The 22,852-nt window shown below is 28.1% G+C and overlaps 1 protein-coding gene across 2 annotated transcripts in view; it reads left to right on the top strand.

Annotated features, from left to right (window-relative positions):
- The window catches only part of LOC129974954 (uncharacterized), a 215,544-nt gene that overhangs the window by 166,650 nt on the left and 26,042 nt on the right, over nt 1–22,852 (top strand). For both annotated transcript variants that reach the window (XM_056087772.1, XM_056087773.1), the window contains one exon: nt 10,881–10,981. In XM_056087772.1, coding sequence (XP_055943747.1) covers nt 10,881–10,981 — 101 coding nt within the window. The remainder of the gene's footprint in view (nt 1–10,880; nt 10,982–22,852) is intronic.

Genomic DNA, 22,852 nt, shown 5'->3' with positions numbered 1-22,852 from the left:
CCATGTCTTAATGGAACTTTGAGTTAGATACATTTGTACTCAAACTCGAATGAATAACACGCATACAGTTACGCTTTTACTAAATGGATAATACTGATACGTTTCTAGATGTAGATTTTAACTGCATATTGAATAGTGGCGTAGCATCAGGAAGACTACGGATTTATGGAAGCTCAGATCATCTGTCTTGAGAGGTTCCCTGAAGACAAAATGATTATATATTCATATTTCTTTTTATTTTCTCTTATGCAAGGTATATAAAGAGAAAATATTGCAATCATCAGAAATTCAAATTTGAGATTTTTACCAATCCTCCCGTTTTAGACCTCCCTAAGTACACCAAATTTGAATGTTTCTACCAAACGTTAAATGAAATTCATCTAGAGGAAATGAGTTTATCTGGCTGTCCGAAAACAAGTGAATATGATAATTACGAAATGTAAAAAGTTAAATAAAAAAAATTGATACATAGGTTTAGCATCTAAAGTGTAGACTCTTGTGAAATTTTAAACCTAAATCTGTTGAAAATCAACCTAACCTAGGGTGGACTGTCTGTCGTTCTGAATTTTCTCTTGCATGTAAAAATGATAATTTAAAAACGCAATGACTTAAATAAATGAAGTTTAATATGTGGGCTTGTGATCACAACTGTAGTTCTATGATAAATTTTGGTGGTGAAAAAATGCCCAAAATACATACTTGATTTTCTGGTACTTGTATCATCGTTTCTGGTACATTGTTAATCGCCAAAGATCTCATGCTATATTCATGCCAGTGATTGTAATTATTGTTCTCCAATAGCATGTAATAAATGTACAAATACAGCATTCTTTGCTATGTTATGAGGCATTTAACTTTATTGTATGAAAATAAAGTTCTGAGCACTCATGGTATATGCGATCTCGCCCAAAATACACAAATTTAGGCAAAGGGCGGAAGATAACACCTTTATTAGAGAGTATGCGAGAAAGTTTTTGAGAGACAACTCGTGCTGATTCTTTTTCAATTCTTACTATTAGTTCACACTCTCCCCATATATATATATATATATCCTGTTCAAATTTTCAATCGTTAATAAAATACTTTTTATTGCTCCACTCAAGCTCAAATACATTTTTTTAAACTTGTAGTGGATGACACTTGATGTTAATACAGTTTCTTCAAATATTAATTCATTAAATTAATTTTTAATACTTTAAATAGAGTTTTAGCAGTTTGTAATGAAAATTGAAATCAACAGGCAGTAAGTAGCTCAATCAGCAAAATGCAAGGATTGCAGTATTTTTCACGTGAAGATGAAGAATGCGAATTCAATTCTTGCGAACGTAGGAATTGACTTAAATTTATATATATATATATATATACTAGCCGCCTTTGGCGACCAGCCGGTTCGCCAATCTTAATGTTCGTTTAAATTTTAATAATTAAATAGGTTTAACCGGAGTTTAACCCCCTTCTTCGCCAAGTTGCGATAACGCACCAAAGCTGGCAATCTTTATTATGCACTATAATTGAACATCTGCTTCTTTGCTTTTGAACATTTCGCAAGGCAGTTGTTTGCGATTTTTAAAAATTTCGCCAAGCAGGGGATAAAACTCCGGTCGTACCATTAAACATTTTACGCAATTCCAACTTTAATAGATTCTTCAGCAAAATATTTTAAAACTTAATTTTGATAGTCATATAATTCACTCATAATATTATAAAGGCCTTCAGTTATAGCGTGATATATATCTCTCTAATTTTCTGTTACCCCTCGTAGAAATTATGCTTTAAATTACAGTGTAAATGATTAATCTGCAATTAATATAATATTTTTTACTGAAACAAAGCATTTTTTTTAATAATATGATTACTGATAATAGAGTCACTGAGCGTTTAAACTTTATGGTCACTAAAGAATATCTTTCTTAATTTATGTAATATCTCAAGAATTTGTCAACAAAAATTTCTCAGATTCATCATGAACAGATCGATTCATTAACAATGTTTAATTTTAAATGCATCAAACACTAAGAAAATAAAATGAATCGTTTAAAATAATCGGTCGAAAACAGGTTTAAAAAAATCTACTTAAAAAACGATGTACTTAAAACTATAAGCATATACAAAAAATATATAACTAACATAAATACATTTTAATTACAAAAGCATGCACTAACCTAAAAATAATTTAAATCGTCCGTTGGTTGTCATGCCAACAATCAGAACAATGCGCATGCGTGGATTTTCTTCGCCAGTTACGTCAACGCAAATGCGTAAATTTTTCTACGCCAGTTGGGGTAACGCTATGCAGATTAGACATTTTTAATTTCCTTTATTCTGTGTTATTTTAATTCAAAAGTACTTCAGAATGAATGTGAAACATGGATTAATTAACAATGTTTAATTTTAAATGCATAAAACATTAAGAAAATAAACAGAATCGTTTGAAATAATCCGTCGAAAAATGTTAACCCTAGCCTAATTACTGTTGGGAGAAAAAAACAACTGATGCCTTACTTATTTGGCGATGGGGAAAATGGAAGATTTTTTTGGCGGAAAAGTTGGCGTTGGGAAAAATGGAAGATTTTTTTGGCGGGAAAGTTAGTTTTTAATTAATAATGGACTACCCCTAACATTTAGGGGGATGAAAAATAGATGTTGGCCGATTCTCATAGATACCGGATAAGCACAAAAAATTTCATCAAAATCGGTCAAGCCGTTTCGGAGGAGTATGGCAACGAAAACTGTGACACGAGAATTTTATATATTAGATATATAATATACAGGGTGGCCATAAATAAACTGACAGTGCTTACACTGTTCTGTAGCGCGATCTATTTGCGAGAATGACGCCACATTTTGTAGGAAGATTAAACAAGACGGGGGACGAAGGATTCCGCGAAAAAAAAAATTAGTTCCAAAAGTCACCGCTAGAGGAATATGTGGCGCTGTGTAATAGAAAATAGAGTGTTAACAAATGCAAATCAATACGGAAATAAAATTACCTTTTATTTTGCACATTCAAATCATGTTCAATGTGGCTGCCGTGTTTGTGGACCACATATTGCATTCTGTGCACAGTATTCACAACAGCAGAAAGTAACATGTCTGCAGGAATCTTCCGTACAGTCCGTGATATGTTATCCTTCAACTTAGCCAGGTCCTGGAAAACTCCTTGATAGACCTTGGACTTAAGGTAACCCCATAGCCATTGAATATTCTTCTGCTCAGCGTTCTCTGTTACCCAGTAAGTGAAATTGCAGATAAAGAGACTTTATCGGTGTTTATGTAATTTTTTTACTTTTTTAAAAGTGTTGCCATATTGCACTTGAACTAAATCAGCAAATGTGCAAAATAAAAGGTAATTTTATTTCCGTATTGATTTGCATTTGTTAACACTCTATTTTCTATTACACAGCGCCACATATTCCCCTAGCGGTAACTTTTAGAACTAGTTTTTTTTTTTTTCGCGGAATTCTTCGTCCCCTGTCTTGTTTAATCTTCCTACAAAATGTGTCGTCATTCTCGCAAATAGATCGCGCTACAGAACACTGTGAGCACTGTCAGTTTAATTATGGCCAACCTGTATATATTACTTGTTTAAATGATATAAAAAGTTATTATATCGCACGTACCGTTTAAACTTGTAATACCATGATGACGACAAGTAAGGAAAAAGAAAAATTCTCCGGAGACCTTTTTTTCTTTTTTTCTTTTCTCATGCCACTGTCTTTATAGTTATTTAAAAGTGAATCCTATTCAAAAACTCAATTGAGTCGGTTCAATTGATGTCGGTAAGCACATAACAACCGTACTTGTATATCTTATCTAACACAATGTTGTCTTACAATTACAGAGGTGTCGTTGTGCAATAGTGTCGTATCTTTTTTTTTAATTCCTGCAATATACGCAATTGATTCCAAAATCAAACTATTAAGTGCATTTGGCAGGCTTCACGTGGCACTATGAGCACAAAATACCCTAAAATACTGTTACGATATTTTCACGATATCGCCAAACATTGAGAATATCGGCCAACATCATGAAAATATAACTGGTGCTATAGGATGTGCGTCAATAGACTGCTTTGTCTACTGTTTTGGAACGCACCATCTTTTCTTAGTTGATCGTCAAATTTCTAATACGATGAACTCCCATTTTTATGAGCCAGCACGAGGCTCTAAAATATATCACGTGAACCGAATTCACGTGAATCGAAAAAGTCATAAAAATTATTTTTGGAATACGCTATTACTTAATAAAATTTAACTTTGTGTGTTTAACTTTTAACGTTATTTTTTACGAGTAATAAAGAGGTTGCTAATATTAAAGTATTTGTACGTTAAATATTTGCTTTCAGTGTGTATTATTGCTTATAGGTGTAGAAGTCCTGCCATTTATTGGTAAAGCATGATTTTGTTTGAAAATGATGGGTGAATTATTTTAAGAACAAATTTTTGAACGACTTTGCAGTTCACAGTAATATTTTAAATTTTTATGTTCTTAGTATTTATAATCAGTAACCTCACTTGTCTTTATCTGTACGTAATGGTGTCAATGATTAAAAATCAAGATGGCTAATATCAGACTAAAATTCAAGGTGTCTAAAATCAGACTAAAATTCAAGGTGGCTAAAATCAGACTTAATATCAAGGTGACTAAAACGAGACTAAAAATCAAAGTGACTAAAATCAGACTTAATATCAAAGTGACTAAAATGAGACTAAAAATCAAAGTGACTAAAATCAGACTAAAAATCAAGATGACAAATATCAGACTAAAATTCAATGGGGCTAAAATCAGACTAAAAATCAAGATGACAAATATCAGACTAAAATTCAAGGGGGCTAAAATCAGACTTAAAATCAGACTAAAAATCAAGATGACAAATATCAGACTAAAATTCAAGGGGGCTAAAATCAGACTTAAAATCAGACTAAAAATCAAGAGGACAAATATCAGACTAAAATTCAAGGGGGCTAAAATCAGACTAAAAATCAAGATGACAAATATCAGACTAAATTTCAATGGGGCTAAAATCAGACTAAAAATCAAGATGACAAATATCAGACTAAAATTCAATGGGGCTAAAATCAGACTAAAAATCAAGATTACAAATATCAGACTAAAAATCAAGATTACAAATATCAGACTAAAATTCAAGAGGGCTAAAATCAGACTTAAAATCAAGGCTAAAAATCAGTCCATACTCACATGACACAAACATTCCCTTTCAGTATCATTTTGAGATCCACTGCACATATACTAAGAAAAAAGACATGACGTCACAGAAGAATGTAAAGTAATGCGTGATTATATGCTATATCACATGCGTAATTACTTCTGTCATGTGACTCTGACATAGATATAGTGACTTTTTTCATTCTATGTATTTAAAATAATAAAGGAAAAAAAATCAAAGAACTAGTCGTCCCTTCCCAAGTATGATTCCCATTTGGCTCTGCTTTATATGAAAGCTTATTATCTCTAGATCAATGGATGCCTTTCTTCTATTGTTTCAAAACATAACTGTATATTTTATATAGCGACAAAATACGATAGAATTCCTCAACCATGACCACAGTGCCGATTTCGAAATTTTTTACTTCATTTGAAATTCTTGGTCCCCTAGATGCGTCATCAATGGTTGCCTGCCCTCAAATATCCTACAGTTTTGAGATATATAGCAAGATTAAAAAGCAACACCGATTTTCGATGGATGTTTCAAAAACACTACTTCATTCTATATTATGTATAGAAAAAAAATCACAATACAAACCGCAGTTCTAATAACTGTAGCGATTTCACCTTTTTTCATTTCACTTGAAAACTCACGGCGTTTAAATATAACATCAATCAATCATCATATATATATGAAAGCTTGTCCTCCCCACGCACGCACACCACCGCCTTTTATTTTCTAGGCATATAACAAAATAAAACCTTGATGCAACCCCCCCAACCTCAACAATAGGGCTGCTTTCGTCAATTTCATTCGGCAGTTAGTTTTGTCACTTAGCATGTATAGCGAACTAACCAGAATGTTTCATGTTTTTATTGAAAGTGTAATTTAAAATTATTCATTCATCTGATGTGATAAAATATAAGATGACGTATGATATGATGACGTGATTCAATTAATTCTATTAATATCGTGAGTGAAGTCCTGGTCGCCGAAGGCGGCTAGTAACTTTCTTACTTATTTAATATTAGATAACAAAAATAGTCTAATTAGTTAAAAAGTTGGATATTACACAATAAACGTTGTTATATGAAGGTGGTCTATTCTAAAATGACTCCATTTAATAGCCCTTTTAACTCCTTTATAAAAAAGAACTAAAAATAGAAAACCTCGCTGGAAAATATTTTTTTTTAGAAAGTAGATTTTCCTCCCTCTTTCTCTCCGAAAAAATGAATTATTGTGCCGATGTCGGTTCGGTGTTTGGCGACAACAATGCAAAAAAAGGCACCAAACATCTTATGAATATTTAAGTAGCCCCAATCTTCTGTTGCTGTACAAAGAAATCTACAATCCCCCCCCCCTTTTTTTTTTCCTGAAATGAATGTCTCTAGCTGACGGTCGCGACCTTCTGACCGCAGATGGAATAATAATGATCCCACACCACGAAGAACATTCTTAGAGCGTGCACCACTCAGAATATGACTATCGTGTCGATTCGCACACGATAGCTTTAACCCCGTGACACATCCACCAATGATTGCTCATTCTTGGTGCGAATGGGTTAGTTGGTTTTAACGGGTCCGGGTCAAGAAGGATTTCGAGGACCCGTTACGCGATGTCGATGAAGCGCGCAGACGATTCTTTCTAATGGTGAATTTTGTGTGATGGAAAGGGAGTAAGAAATTGATTTTTTCGCATTAAATGAGATGAGAATATAAAGTTCACAGCCTTCATTAAAGAAATTTCCGTCATGGTTTTGAATGTTACATTGTTGTGATGATGAGAAGGTTCCGGCCGAATCGTCTGCAGTTTGAAGTGCGGATGCTAGTAGAAAATTGTGTTTCCATATATTGGGCATTCGGTTACGGATATTTTTATTTATTTATTGTATTAACGTGAAGATAAACTCGTGGCCTTATTAGGCACATCAACCCTTGAAAATAAAAATTATCGTTCAGTCTTGTACATCCCCCTTTTTTTTTCTTTTTTTTTTTTTTTTTTTTTTTCGAATTTTAGAAGTTTTGGTTTAATAATACTTCTACAAAACTTGACTGGAGAGGTGCAGAGAAAAAAAATCAAATGCATTGTAATCAAATTTTTATAGCGCCCATACAAACAAATAAATGCAATGTTATCTTTTTCTACAAAATTTTGTGTCCATTACTTTTTATTTCATGTTTTTGATATTTCAGACGATAATTTTGGGACACTATTATTCAAAAATTTCCTGTTTACAAAACGGAAGGCGGAGACATTTCGGCTTATTTGTAAATATAAAGAATACATTCCCTTCTACCAATTCTTCCTCTTATTTCGTCAGTTGAAGTCATGGGGAGGGATGTATGTATCTGTCTGTCTATGACAAAGATAACTCAAAAGCGGTTTGAGATATACGGATGAAATTCGATATACGGCCTTTTCACCAAATTTGCAAATATCTTTCAAATTTTGAGCAAAATTCGATTTCAGGATTTCTGTCTGTCCGGCTGTTGGAATATAAGTTAATCCGATGACTATAATGCGAAAAGAACTGGTTATATAAAATTCGGTACACAGATTTAACATCTATACTGTTGACATCCGTCAAATTTTGAATCAAATACAACAAAGGTTTGACCGTCTGTATTTTTAGAAACATGTAAATGCGATAGCTCAACGCAATGACTTAAATATAACGCAATATCAAACTTGGTAGGGGATTTTGTGACAACGTGTAGTTCTATGCCAAAAGTGTTTTTTTTCTTTCCTTCAATCGATAACAAAACAAATATAATATACAAATTTGGTTTTAAAATATTAGTAAACGCGTGCCAAAAAAACTCGCCAAGGATCACACGATAATCGACAAAACACTCACCAAGAATCACAGAATAATCGCCAAGAAACTCGCTAAGGATCACACGATAGATTCAACAAAAATGCTAAATTCACACTAAAGGTTAATATTTCGTATCTTTTGTACACCAATGCGATATAAGGCGTTCTTTGGGGTAACACCTATATTAGAGGGCGCGAGATAAAGGTAGAAAAGATTACACTAGGTGGTTTTATTTGTTTTGAAAACTACACTAATATAAACACAAAATCATTTTTCTTTACCTTTTAACAACAACAAAAGAAAAAAGAATCACGAGATTAAATATTTTATGAAACTATGAAAGTAATCTGAATTTCATGACAATAATGCAAATTATTGTCAATAATTAGGTTAAAAAATATTTTTAAAAAATCGTTAAAATTTAGTAAAAATTGTTATGATTATTAAATTAATATCATTAAAATATTATTTTTTTAAATTTTGAAATGGTGAGAAGCCATTTTTGTGTAGTAATATTTTCGGAAATTATTGTGGGGAAAAAGACCAAAATTCAGCTTAATTTTTAATTAATTAAAATTCTAATGAAAATATTTTAAGAATCGCTGCTAAATGATTATTTCTATTTCCCAGGTATAAATGTACCAAATTTGGTTACTCTATGTCAGATAGTCTGGCCTGTATAGCATCTGCATGCACAGGAACATATACACACATACCCTTTCATCTGATTTGTAGATATGTATGCAAAAAGTATAAATAAGCTCAAAATTATCTATATTTTAAAGCAGATTCTTCCAGATTATTCGATTTTGACCAGTTTTATCTTTTTCTGTACCTGGTAGAACTTTTTAGCAATATAAAAATTGAGTACGAAATCAAAGAAAAAAAATCATTCCAATGTTAAATCAAACGCACTTGCCTTCGCCATCAATATATTATATATTTCAGCAGATTATGCATGCTATTGTTATTAAACCCATTCTATGCAAATAATTTTCCCAGTCCTTGCATTTTTACGGAAATTTTTGTTTGTGTTACGACTTTTCCTTATTAATTTTCCTTGGCAAGATCCATATTTTATTCTTTTATTTATAATGTATTAATATCTTTAATTCAAGGTAACTTGGTTACAGAATTAAAAAAAGACAATACTGAGACAGTTATACAGTAAGCATGACTTTGAATCAACAAGCAATCATGCCACACCTACCACCTTAATTTTTCAACATGCCGCTGAGTTGCTGCTAGCAATGATTAATCGATTCTTTTCTTATCGTCAAAAATAGCTGACGATCTACAAGAAAACGAGTAACGGATTTGGACATTTTTTGGCCTTAATATTATAATAATATAATTATAATAATATAAGATTTTTAATATTATTATTATAATAATATAAGATTTTTAACTTAATAAAAATGTTAATGATTTATTTTAATTCTTTTTCGGTACTTTGTAAAAATATATATGCCTTAAGGTATTTTTAGCATATTAAAAAATAAAGTATTAAAGTTCTTAAAAAATTAATCATAATTATTAGTTAAAAAATCTTGAGACTTAAAAATAAAAGGCATTTATTTATTATATATAATACATTATAAAAAAATAATAAATTTCTAAAAAATATTTCATAAATATTATTTATTATATAAGATTTTATTATATAGAAATATAAAATAATTAATTAAATAAATAAATAATTTTTAAAAATTTCATTTAGAATTTTACTAATTAAAAAAAACTAAATGGGATGTTTTAATTTTCCGCCATGACTCCTTAAAATATCATCGTACAAAATACCATTCATTTTTACATTATTTTAAGATTCAAAAAATTAACTTTTTATGATACCATTAAATTGCCATGCATTTTTTTCTCGAAATGTGACAGTTAAAAAAATGTTTTTTGCCTGATTTTCTACAAGTGATTTCATTGTGGCAATGAAATTAAAGCCTTCCTATTGTTTCAACAGATATTTAATCGAACGATTTTCTTCCACTGTTAAGAAATAAGAAAGAAAGATCCTGTTTAATATTTACACACATACATAGTTTACAAAAGAAATCAGAAAGTGAAATCACTTTAACAAAAAAAGAATGTTCACTTTGAAACAGATTATCCAAACATTCAAGTTTTTAATGGCAATAATCTATTATACGATTTTGGGGTGAATCCTAGCACAGCCCACCACTTGGCGTCTTTTTGAATTCTCGCCAAACGAGTGGCGATAACGTCGCCAATGTGGCAACCTAGAAGGGGTTTTTTTATATTTATTTTTTATTAATTTATTTTTTATTCTTATTTTCATTTATTTATTATTTTATTTTATTATTAGTTATTTATTATTTTATTTTATTAATAAATAATCAACCTAGAAGGATTTTTTTATTTTATTTTTTAGTATTTTTTATTTATTTTTTTAATTTTTATTTATTTATTATATTTATTATATTTCTGGCCTTCAAGTATCGTTTTTTAATTGAAAAATAATAATAATAACAAATATTCAATTAGTAGTCAACTTGGCGAGATTTCAAATAAGTCGCCAAGAGGTGGGCCCATCTAGGATTTTACCCGATTTTGTTAGGGAGGTTCATGCGCACATGCAAATGCAGAACAAGTGTAAAGCTATAAAATAACATGGCTTTATTATTTTATCTCAATTCGATGCGAAAAAATATATTGAGAAAATCGTAAAGTTATGCATCAGAAATTTAACTGAAATAATACACAAACAAAATTCCCAAATGGTCGACAAAATCAAATAGTAATCAATTAGTAAATTTGAGTCCCGGAATTTTTTCAGAAGGACATTCTTGACATTCTGTATATTGATTAACAATTTATGATATACTTAAAAGAATATAAATTCATTTAATGATTCTTTTCTTTTAGGTACAGCCGCGAAGAGTGGTGGCATGATGATGCCAATGTTCAAAAGTTCAAAGGTGTCCAAGGAAAAACGGGTACTTACCTGCTGCGGCTAACGGATTGGTGTAAGTAGTTCTTGAATATAGTTTTCAGACATTAAATCATTTTGCATAAAGTAAATTAGATTGAGTAGAGAATTTAAAATTTGTTTCAAATCAAATATTTTTAAAACCTTCTCTTTTTTGTATCATCTGTAAAATATTGGTTTACAAAAAATGAAAATTTCACATTTTCGTGTGTAATGTTTTCTATGTAAAAAATAATTATTAAAAAATATAAATTCGTATTGAATTACTGAGTGTACAATAAAATTTTTAACCTGTTTGAAAATATGCACTCTCAGATAGTTCCTAAAGTTTTATGCTAAACCTATTATTTCACTTTGCGTTAATAGAAAATATCTCAACCCAAAGAAAAAGTATATTTAAAACTGAATAATTATTTTTTACGTTTTAATCGCATTAACTTAATTTAGTATATGATAGAGCTATTTGTTTTTGTTCCTCATGGAAGTGTGTCCGTTTTGTTCCATCAAGTATTTTTCCTTTTTGACTCGTAATATGAAACTTAAATGAAGTACCTTAAAAAATATGGATGTAATATACTCGTACTTATGAAACTCATGTCGTAAGGTATTCGTAAATATGAAAGTACCTTAAAAATATCCACTTACATTCTCAGAATTTTGATTCGAAGAATTGAATAAAATTGGAGAAATTAGATTACAGATTTACCATACATTTTCCCATGATTTTCATTTTTTCTCTGCTAAATTTTTTATTTTAAAAAAAAATTATGTTGGATAATTTCCTTTTCTATTGATGTTCAATATTATAATATTATTAGTAACAGTATCGATTAATATCCGAATGTAATTAAAATCAACTTAATTTCTTCATTAAAGTAATGAAAATTTTAATGTTTTCAATCAAGAATGTAAAATCAAAATTATATTATAAAATTATTATTTAGGCATTTCTTTTGCTTATTTTTATAAAGTTTAACAGTTTTTATTGAAAAATTATTTTTAAAAATCTTGCGAGGAAAGATTAACTAAATTCTTTCAATAAGAGGTTACCTGAAGTTGGGTCTACCACAACTATTTATGCGCAATGAATGCAATGAATTACAGGTATAGACTACTCATCCTTTGCCAGTTATGTCATAAATGTGAACAAATGTTATGAAGAAAATAATACAAACATCTTTTTAAAATGTTTGAGTTACAAGTAATGACGTAATTATTGACTCATAAAGTTTTGAATGAACACCATTTCTTGTGGCATAGCTATTTCTCGTAGTAGCGAAAAACCCATCTACATAGACAGAGAAAGTGAAATGGTAGACGAAAAAAAATCCGCTGACCAATGCAGCCACTCAGCTGACGCATGCTCGTTCCAATTCCGAGTGTTATGACGTCATCGTCGGAAGAAGAATCTTTTGCGAAAACCGACATTACTTGTTTTATTTTTGTTTGTATCACACCTGGCTTCTAACATTTAAAAAAAAAAAAAAAAATCTTTTTCTTCCGTCGAATTCATTAGCAAAGATTTGACCAGATTCCTAAAAACTCGTTTTGTGCTAGCAGACATAGCAAGAGATCATGATTGACAAGTATCTGCCCTTGTTCTTAATGCTAAAGAAAAAGTGGAATTATTCATTTAGCTTTTTTTTTTTTTTTTTTTTTTTTTACTCTTTTGTTGCAAATAAAAAGTAATAATTTCAAAAGTTTTTTGTTTTACTCTTTAATTTCAGAATCAATTAGATTATTTTTAAAGTGATAAAATAGGGCTAATTCAATTATCAGTATTGATAATTGACGATCAAAATTCATTTTATAATCTCCAAGTTTTTTAAGTATTAAAAATTTGTAGAAAATAAGTTATTTTCTGCTCGATTAGAAAATAATTTGTCAAATTAGAATTCGGAAATCGTTCAGTATCTATTGTTTATCCATTTTTCCCAAAAAATATATAATTCTATCTTTTTCAATATTTAGAAATTAATTTACTATAGTAAAATATTCTTAATTAAATATAATATATTCTTAGACAAATTTTAATGTTAACAGCATTCTTTCTCATAAGAATTAGATACGTAATTTGGTACAGTATAGCCAAACATTCTGACATTAGCATCATAAAATTTCGCATCGAATGGAAACGAAATTACCGGCGATTTTGATCACTTTTGACTTGCCAATGATGGAGATATTTTAATACGAAATCTTTTACATTCGAGATTCGATTTTCTTAATGTTCTTTTTATCTGAAATAAAAGCAACATTAAGAAAAGAAAAAATTAAAAAGAATTTCAAAGCTCTCAAGAAAGAATTATTTTTTTAAAGGTCAAAAAGAATGTAAAGTATTTTTGCTAAAATTCATTCTACCAACAAGAAAACGGTTAATAACTCATGCCAAAGATTTTTAAATTTTGCACAAATAATAACCATCCGTGAAGTAGCAGACGATATTGACGCCCGGAAATAGGAAAACAATCATTTAATAGGATATTAAAAATTATTTACAAGACATTCCACCCATTTTTTTCAAAATAATAATAATAATAATTCAGCATTTCCGTAGCTTCAGAATGTATCAACGCCCGGAAACATAAAAATAAGAATAACTAGAGTGCTCTGGAGAAAATGTAAATGGCTGAAATTCTTTTTATTTATTTATTTAATTCATGGAATTTCATTCCGGAGGAGAATGAGGGTGAGGTCAAGGGTACATGGCATTTTGTGTCATCCACAGGTAACGCAGAGATGATTCAGAAGTCGTGCATGTTCGCCAGTTGATGTCATGCAGACGATTTCACTGTCCATGATAATTGTTGTAAAGAATGGCCTTAAAAAGAGATTCTTAAATAGTGAATGAAGGATGTATTTTTTGAAAAAAAATGGTTTCATTTCTAATGGAAAGAAGTCATGGATTTGGAGTAACAAGCCATAGGTTGCAGAAAGATGGACATTATGTAAAGTAAAATAGTCAGTGATAAGTTTGTTTTAAAGAATTTCGTAATTTGCTGAAGGGTAAATAGAAAAATAGTTTTTTGGGTAAATAGACAGAATTCCATGTGATGTAATAAAATAAGTAAGTTTTCGTTTTCAAGTAATAAACAGTTATATTAACGAAATTTTTATTTTGAAGCTGAAAGAATTAATTATCATTATTGAAAATTATGTTACACGCCATTTTATTTATTTATTTTAAATTTATAAAAATTTAGAAGAATGTAGAATCCACATGAAAGCACACAATATTCATACTCTGAAAATACATATAGAACATAACAATACTTTTTAATTTATTTATCATTTAATGCATACTACATTTCAACGTTTAAAAGTATTACCAGAATACTTATAATTATTTATACTTATAATATAAATAATTATACATATATATAATTATTTATAATTATCGCCCCTGGGTACCTCAAAAATGGAGGTGCGAAGCTTCAAGCATAGTGGTTGGTTCTCATCACCGTGTTGATTACAGAAATGGTGTAGAGTTGATTAGATAATATTTCAGAATGATGTGGAAACGGTCTGGCCTATAGAGCACCAATATACGCATGCACAAACACTTACATATTCATCTTCATTATTATTATAGATAAATGTATGTTTAGCTCTAGAATGATAACTGTAAAACTAGAGCTTTTTTGTGTACATTTATAGTGGAAAAAATTGAATAATTATTTCAAAAAATATAATTTTTCCTTTGACGCTTTTGATCCAAAATTTGATATTGATCTACACACATACAAAAAGAAGAATCTTCATGCCATATTTTAACCATTTAGTTCGTTGTGTTATTGAGATATTAAAATTCCAAGACATATGTAGACAAACAGACAAATTGATATGTTTGTTTACAGACACATAAACTCAAAAAAATGTGAATTTATTGTTTATGAAATCTAAAATATCAAAATTTGTCAAAATCTCGAGTTTTAATTTCTTTTTATTATTATTACACCATTTGCTCTATCTATATGTTCTATGAGAAAAAGTGATTACAAGTTACAATAATTATCTGTATAAATTAAAAAAACACTTAAAATAACAATAAATAACATAACAGTTGATGAAATAATGATACCGTATATTAACGAACATTATAAATATTCTTTTAACTATTCTACACTGAACGCGAGAAGTTTATATTCTCTCTTTATATCCGACCTAGAAATGAATCTCGCTTGAAATGAAATTAAAATTTGAATCATACAGCAACAATCACAATTTCGTGATTTATGTAAGACTTATAATTAATTTGTAAAGGGGAAAAAGAAAATCTATTTATTTTCTTCCAGAAATATTAGTTTTCTTTTACGTATTTTCTTGGTTAAATAATAAATATTATCCTTTGAATAAATTTATGTTAACAAGAAGTTTCTGAATCATATTTTATTCACCGCGTCTTTGCTGAGATTTCTACAAGCAGCTCATTAAAGACTCAAACGTTTTATGTAGCAGATGGATGATATTAACGCTAAACAAACACAGTTTCTATGGTAACGAGCGTATCTTATTCATCATCCAGAACGTTACGGGCGGATTTAAACGAATGAATAACTTGTCACGTTGCCTGATTCGTGCAACTTTATTCCCTTGTTCGTATAAACATAAAATGTTATGTTGTGAGAAATTTACTTACTCACACAGACCAAAGAAAAATTTTAATATAAATAAAAATCATTGTGAAAATGTATGCTCCACGTCTTCTTCTTATAATACTATACTCATTTTGGCATTCAATACAATGCACATTTTGTCATAATATTTTTTATTGTTGAAGAACAAGAATACTTAATAAGATTTGTTATCGTCTGCTTTTAAAAGAAAAGTTTCAAAGACGATTATCAATTTATATCAGGAACAAATATTGGCTGGGTTTATTTTTTATGTTTTTATAAATGAAATATTAATAAAAACAATATAAATAACCGTCACAAAACATTCTTTAAAACCTTTATTTTACTTAGGAACAAAATTTGAAATACTTACGTAATAAATATTAATAACTTGTTATGAAAATTAACTGTTGATCATTTTTAAAAATCTTTTGGTTCAATTGACATTTCCATTTCAATTAAACGTTTCAGACGATAAACGATTTTGTGTGTTAAAATATTTTATGCAAACATAACACTTACATTAAAATTTTTATGCATGAAAATATCTTAAATCAAAGCAACGCTGGGAGTATCAGCTAATTTATAAAATAAAACATTTTTTTAAAAATTATTTAGCTTTAGCTGTTTTTTTTTTTTTTTTTTCATTTTTTGTGTTAGTTTTTTTTACCTATTTGCTTTTTCTAATCACTACGAATGTGATTATAAAGTTTTTAATTTCGGAATTTTATATAAAGATTTTTTTAATATTTGCTTTTATTGGATTTATGCTATCTGGAATATCCAAAAGTAATCCGGACCAAACATTCATACAGATAAAAAAAAATCATGATCAATGTTAGAGATTTTTAAGATCAACCTATGTAGTTATTTCCTACAAAAGTGGCTTCATTATGGGGTTCATAAAAATTTACTCCAACATCCGCAAAGCATCCGGAGACTTCAGTATGGTATGCACAAGCGCTGAATTGAATTTATTAAAAAGAACGGAAGTGAGCATCAGTTTTATGGGATTCATTTCCGGTTGGTTAATTAGTTCGCAAAACTTTACGATCTTTTAAATTGATGCTTCATAAAAACCAATGATTGCGTTATATCTTGATCAAATTAGATTGAATACTAATAGAAAAATTGGCTGCTTCCACTAGACTTTTAAGTATCAGTTAGAATTCCATACAATGATTTCACGTGATAGAAAACTTCAAAATTTAGCATCATCGTTACTTCCATGGTGAAATTGTTTTTCTTTAAAACAAAAACAAAAAAAAAAAAAAAATATTGCTTATAAAATAAATTAAAGAAAAAATAGTATCTCCAGTTTAAAACATTATACAAAATTTTATATTTAGTTTAAAATTTTATATATAATTATTTTATTTTTAAAATCTACTTATAATTAAACAGCGACTGTATTTATTGCACACACAAAAACTGCATTTAATATTCCAAAGCATACTTGAATATTAAATCTATTAAGTAGAATAAAAATAACTCTTGTCTTAGAAATTATATAAAAATATTTTTTAATTTATTAAAATCGGAGAGAAAAGTTTTAAGAAAATAAAATTGATCATACTGCAAAGCTTTTTATTTTTTAATATTATTTTTTAAATTTTAAAGTAACATAAGAATGGTTTTCTCTATGATAATATTCTCCAAATTTATTGATTAAAAACGCCAAAGTCTCGATTCATTTTTAGTCAAAATATACTTCAATTTTTTTAAAAAGCTTTTATCAGTGAGAATGTATTATCCAAAAATGTTACATTTGGTAGCTATAGGTTCAAAATACATCGCAGACAACTCTTTTAATTATTTTTTTTATGATTCTTTCACAATTTACACATAATAGCCAGCCTAAAATGATTATCATATTAAAATGAAAAGAATTCATGTTCTCGCGAAACATATCAAATGTAATAAGGCAATTAAACTTTGAAAAACGCAGCGAATCTTTTAGTTACTTCTTGTCGCATAGCTCTACAATGGAACGTAATATAAATGCTGCCAGATGATAGATGCATTTATTTCCGTCACATAAGTATAACTTTACTTGAACTGAATCCATTATGCAAGAGATATGCGGTTTTCTAAATACAATGAAAATATCTGACGCAATGTTTTAAAAATAAATTTCAAATTGTAATCTGGAAGAGGGCGTTCACATTTAGAATTCAGATTCTGTCCAAATATATGGCAGCTTTTTCTAAAAGTTTGACGTATAACTTTCTGAAATTCTTATAGAAAATGAAAAAAAAAAAAAAAAAAAAAAAAAAAACAGAAAACGAATTTTTATCTTCAATTGATGAACAATAATATTTCCCAGCTGTTAGATTTTCAGCACTGAATTTAAAATTTCAAATATTTGCTGCATATGGCAAATCGGCGTAAAGCAGACGATTTCTTTTGAAACATCTGCATTCATGAAAGCTGAATATATTTTTTAATTACGATTTACTATATTCATCATAAAGCTAAAAGAAAAATACTATGTTATTATGAGTTTTCCATGATATTTTTTAAATATTTCGTTATTAGATATTAGTTTACCGAAAGAATTTCAAGTAGACATTAATTGTACAATATTCAGTTTATACACAAACATAATGCGTCGTCGAATTGTTAATAAATATTCTTCGAAAACATTAAATAGATTCTAAAACATGATCAAATTTATTTATTCCATTTTTTTCCTTCAACGATAATTTTTTAATTGATTATATTTATTATTTTGTCGCTACTACATTGAAGCCCAAAATTTAAAGAATAGTGCAGATCCTTAATGAAATAGCTTTGCTAATATTATAATGTAGCCTCGAAAATTTCTTACAAGTGAATCATTTCTCGTAAATTAATCGAATATCAAAATGAGAAGAAGAAATATTTTAAAAAATAACCACATCTTCGTAGACACATTGCTCTTATATGCTTCCACGAGAAATTTCAAATTTGCATAGTTCCAATTCCCATAACCTTAATATGCTCTTGCACACGACAAATAATTAAAATCTTCGATACCCTATTTGATCGAATTCCATGCGTGACAAATTACAATAATCCTCTTCAGTCTTGATTTGTAGTCAGACAAGAATATTCTGTTTTAACTTTGCAGCTGCCAAAACTAGCTTGATAGATATCTCTCTAAAGGTTTGTTTGGAAGAAAAAAAAACAGCTAATTTGTTTTCTGTTCGATTTTTAATGTTCTGTATTCTCATTGGAACTGCTTTCTACAAAGGTATTTTTTCAACGAAACTCAAATCTTCCTTTAAACACTATTTTTGGAATGATAATTATCACCTGAATCTTCAGAATGTTTATTTGTATGGTAAGTTTTGAACTGTATTCATTTTTTTAATTACTAGTGTTCTTGATTATGTTATTTAAAAATGAAATATTTACTAATGATTATGTTCAACTTAATTAGAATAATTACAGTCTTACATCTTAAAAATTACATACATCTTAAAAATTACACTATTTAAGGAACGCTGTTTTTATTTATTTTCTTGCTATGCACACATGATTTGTTGTTTTTCTGATATTTTGATCATTAATCTATCTTTGTTAAGCTAAATAATGTCAATTATTTACTTGAAATATATCATTATTTTGTAAGGTAAGTTGAAATGAATGTCATTTTAAAATGCTCTAAATTGCTAAAAACTTTATTATCATCTTTATATGTAATTAATTATTTTTGTATATTTCACAATCTTTAAATAACGAAATTACAAAAAATTATTTATGGTATTGGTAATTTATTATTCTGTCTAAAAGTTAGATTAATTTATTCTTTCATGAATCCACAAAACACAGTTCAAATTCGTCATAATAAATTATTTATAACTTCAGCATGATTTAAATTTTTAAATGATTTATCATAATTTCTTAAAATCATAATATATTCATCCAATTTGTGTAGCATACAAATGTTTCATCAGAGCTGTCGAATATCCTGTATAAAGTTGCCATCGAGTACTACAACATATAAATATTGTTTTGCTTCTTACCGAGTTTAATAGATGGCTCTTATTTCTCATGAATTATGTAAATAATAATCTTCTCTGATAATAAGAAAGGAGAATGTGTGCGTCAGTATTTATGTATGTGTGCTAATGTTCCAAAAGACAGAGCATTCGACTTAGAGCTATCAAATTCGACATCAATATATTTTGGAGAGTAAAAATGTACATATCAGAGCGATTTTTTTTTTTTTTTGAAATTTGAATTAAATATTAAGTGTAATTTAGGAGTTTTTCACGATTACTCCCAAAAATATTACTGCACAAAACTGATTTTTATATCTATTTAAAATTTTAAAAATTATTTTTTGATGATGCCAATGTAATCTTTGTTCAAAATTTTCCTAAATTTTCATATTTTTAAAAAAATATTTTTCGCGTAAATTTCTATGATTGATTTTAATGTTGCATCCAGATTTAAAGCATTTTATCAAATATTTAATGTGTGATTTTCTTCTATTGTTGAAAACTTAGGAAGAAGGGTTTAATTTAATATCTGTGTAGTTTACAAGAGGAATTTAAAAAAAATGAAGTTACAATACCACGAAAGTGAGAAAATAGATTTTTCAAGCAGTTACGTTTTTAAAAGTACTATGATGTGATGCGATTTAATTAAGGTGGTTCATACTGAACAGAACAGATGCAAGGCTAATAAAATAACTATCTGTCACAATTTGATTCTTAAAAATATTTTTTTGGAAGAGTCATGAACATTAAGTTTTGCATAAGAAATTTAATTGAAAGTAAAAACAACTAATATTTCTGGCGAACTAGCTGGTTGCCAAAGGCGGCCAGTTAATGAACACACGGAATCCATTCATATTCATCCTATATAACTCTCATGCTCTACATCAATTAAATTTTAGAATACATTGTTCTTTTTATTCTGAACGAAATATGCGACACGTTACAGCACAATATAAAATCTAATTTGCAATTGGATCAAGACGACTGAATAACAATGTCTATAAAATGACATCACGTGCATTCTGTTGAAATACCGATTGGCTATGTTTACTTTGACATATATTATTTTGAAATTTTCATATCAAGAACTAATTTTTTTAGAAGAATTATGATACTTTTTATATTTGGGTTTCTATACATCAACATTTGAATAAAGAAATTTTAAATGATACAATAGCATTCTCATTTCATATAAATAAATATAAGAATTAAAAGAGAGAAAATGTACAAATCATTTGTGTTGATACAGGTAAAATTAACTCATATACTCTGTCATGAGGTTTTTATTATAAAGTATGATTATTTTACAATTTGTTTAATTACAAACCAATTTATTGATAAACACAATATTTATTACTTAAAAATATTTTTTTCTAAATAATATTATCTTATTTTTTTAAAAATTTTATTACGCTGATATCAAAAGAAAAATAAAACAATGCCATACAAATGATCTTTTTAAATATTTTTCCAAATAACAGTTAAAAGGAAATTAATTTTCTTCTTCTTCTTCTTCTTCTTTTTCTTTTTTTTGTAACAGGATGAACATAATTTGAGACGTTTTATAGTTATTAAATAATGACAACAAAAAATATTAAAAGAAACCCGTAGATATACATTAAAAGGAATAATTTTAAAAAACTAAAATGCAAAGTAATTTTAATTATCTATGTCGAAAAGGCTTAATGGAAAATTGTCATTTCTAAATATATATACATATATTCTTTTATTGTTTGAATATTTTTCATCTTTTTTTTTGTCTTGTTATGATACTTAAGTTTTGGTTGGTATAATTTTTTTGAAGTTAATGTTCTCAAAAGTATTGAGAGATTTCATTTATATGAACAAAATAAATGTTACACGCATTCTTTAAAGATTTTGATAGATGTAATTCTAATATTTAATTTAGAATATCATTATATATTCAGATTTTTTATGGCCATTTAATGCGTTTTTTAAAACCAATAGTTACTTTCTTTTAAAAAAAACAAAAAACGGCAGCAATGGTTAAATCTTATGTAATATAGAAAATAACTTTGCTCTTGCTTAAAAATATTCTGAAAAAAAATCATAGCGAGAATAAAATTAAATATAGTGATAAAATTCATTAAAAAAACTCATGTAATAGCAAAAATAGTTTGAAAATATTGTTTCTTCTTCTTAGAATGATATAAAAAATTTGATTGATTGAGTTTTTAAAGCAGAAAAAAAAAGGCTTTGTATGCAAAAAAAAAGGAATTCATTTCGAATCAGAAATTAAATTCATAAAAGTGCGTTTTGGGGAAAAATAAAAGCAATTCAGTCTTTTTTTTTTCTTACTTTTTTTATGAATAATATTAATTTGTTTAAGAAAAGAAGAACAAAATGAAAAAGAACATCTCACGTAACTTGCCCGAGGAATTAAAAGGCACGATCCCATAAAATGCCCAAAGGAAAGAATATCATCTCGATCATCAGAAAAATTACGGTCAGATTAAGCTTTTTTCTTTTCTAACTCTTGGCTTTCAAACTAAAGTAGATTACTGAGATTAAACGGAAAAAAAAAGGATGAAAAATATGTTAATAAAAAGTACTTTGAAGTTGTTTTGTCCTAAATAGTTTTCTTCCGCGACGAATCAAAATTTTGAAAGTGAAACGAATTTGACATAATAGCTGGAAAAAAAATTCTAGGTCAGATTCTTAAAATAAATACAATAAAAGCAGTGTTTTGAATACGAAATAAAAATGAATTGTACGGAATGTCATGTAAAAAGTGTTAATATTTCCCAATGTTGGAATAATGGTTTTTTTTTTCTTTTTTTTTTTTCAAAATTCGATTTGCAAATTATAAATACGAAAGCTTTTTTATTATTTATAATATATTTTAAAATATGAAAAGCAAAATATTTTATATACATCTTTTTATTAAATTATTTAGCATATTTATTTGTAGATTAAATATAGAAGTTGTTCTTTAACAACTAATAAATAAAACAAATTCAAAAACTTGTCTATATAATTTTTAAATTCATTTTCCAAATAATATTTTAAAAAATAATTTGTTTCGAATATTAATTCTTAAAGCCAATTGTTTTTTTTTGTTGTTTTTTTTTCGTTTCCTTTCCAAATTTTTATTATAACGCAAAAAAGCAATTTATTTTCCTTTTAATTTTTTTCATTAAAAATTTTGAGAAGCTGATTAAATTTTGAAGTAAACTAGTTAGTTATATTCCCCTAACTGAAACGATGAAAACAGCTTTCGTGTAAATAAGTTGTTACGTTACACTATTGTTCTTGCAAACGATAATATAATACGCGCAGTGC

This window comes from Argiope bruennichi, chromosome 7 (assembly GCF_947563725.1).
Source record: "Argiope bruennichi chromosome 7, qqArgBrue1.1, whole genome shotgun sequence".
NCBI lineage: Eukaryota > Metazoa > Arthropoda > Arachnida > Araneae > Araneidae > Argiope > Argiope bruennichi.
The sequence above is the reverse complement of the archived record's forward strand: the minus strand, read 5'-3'. Positions and strand labels throughout refer to the sequence as shown.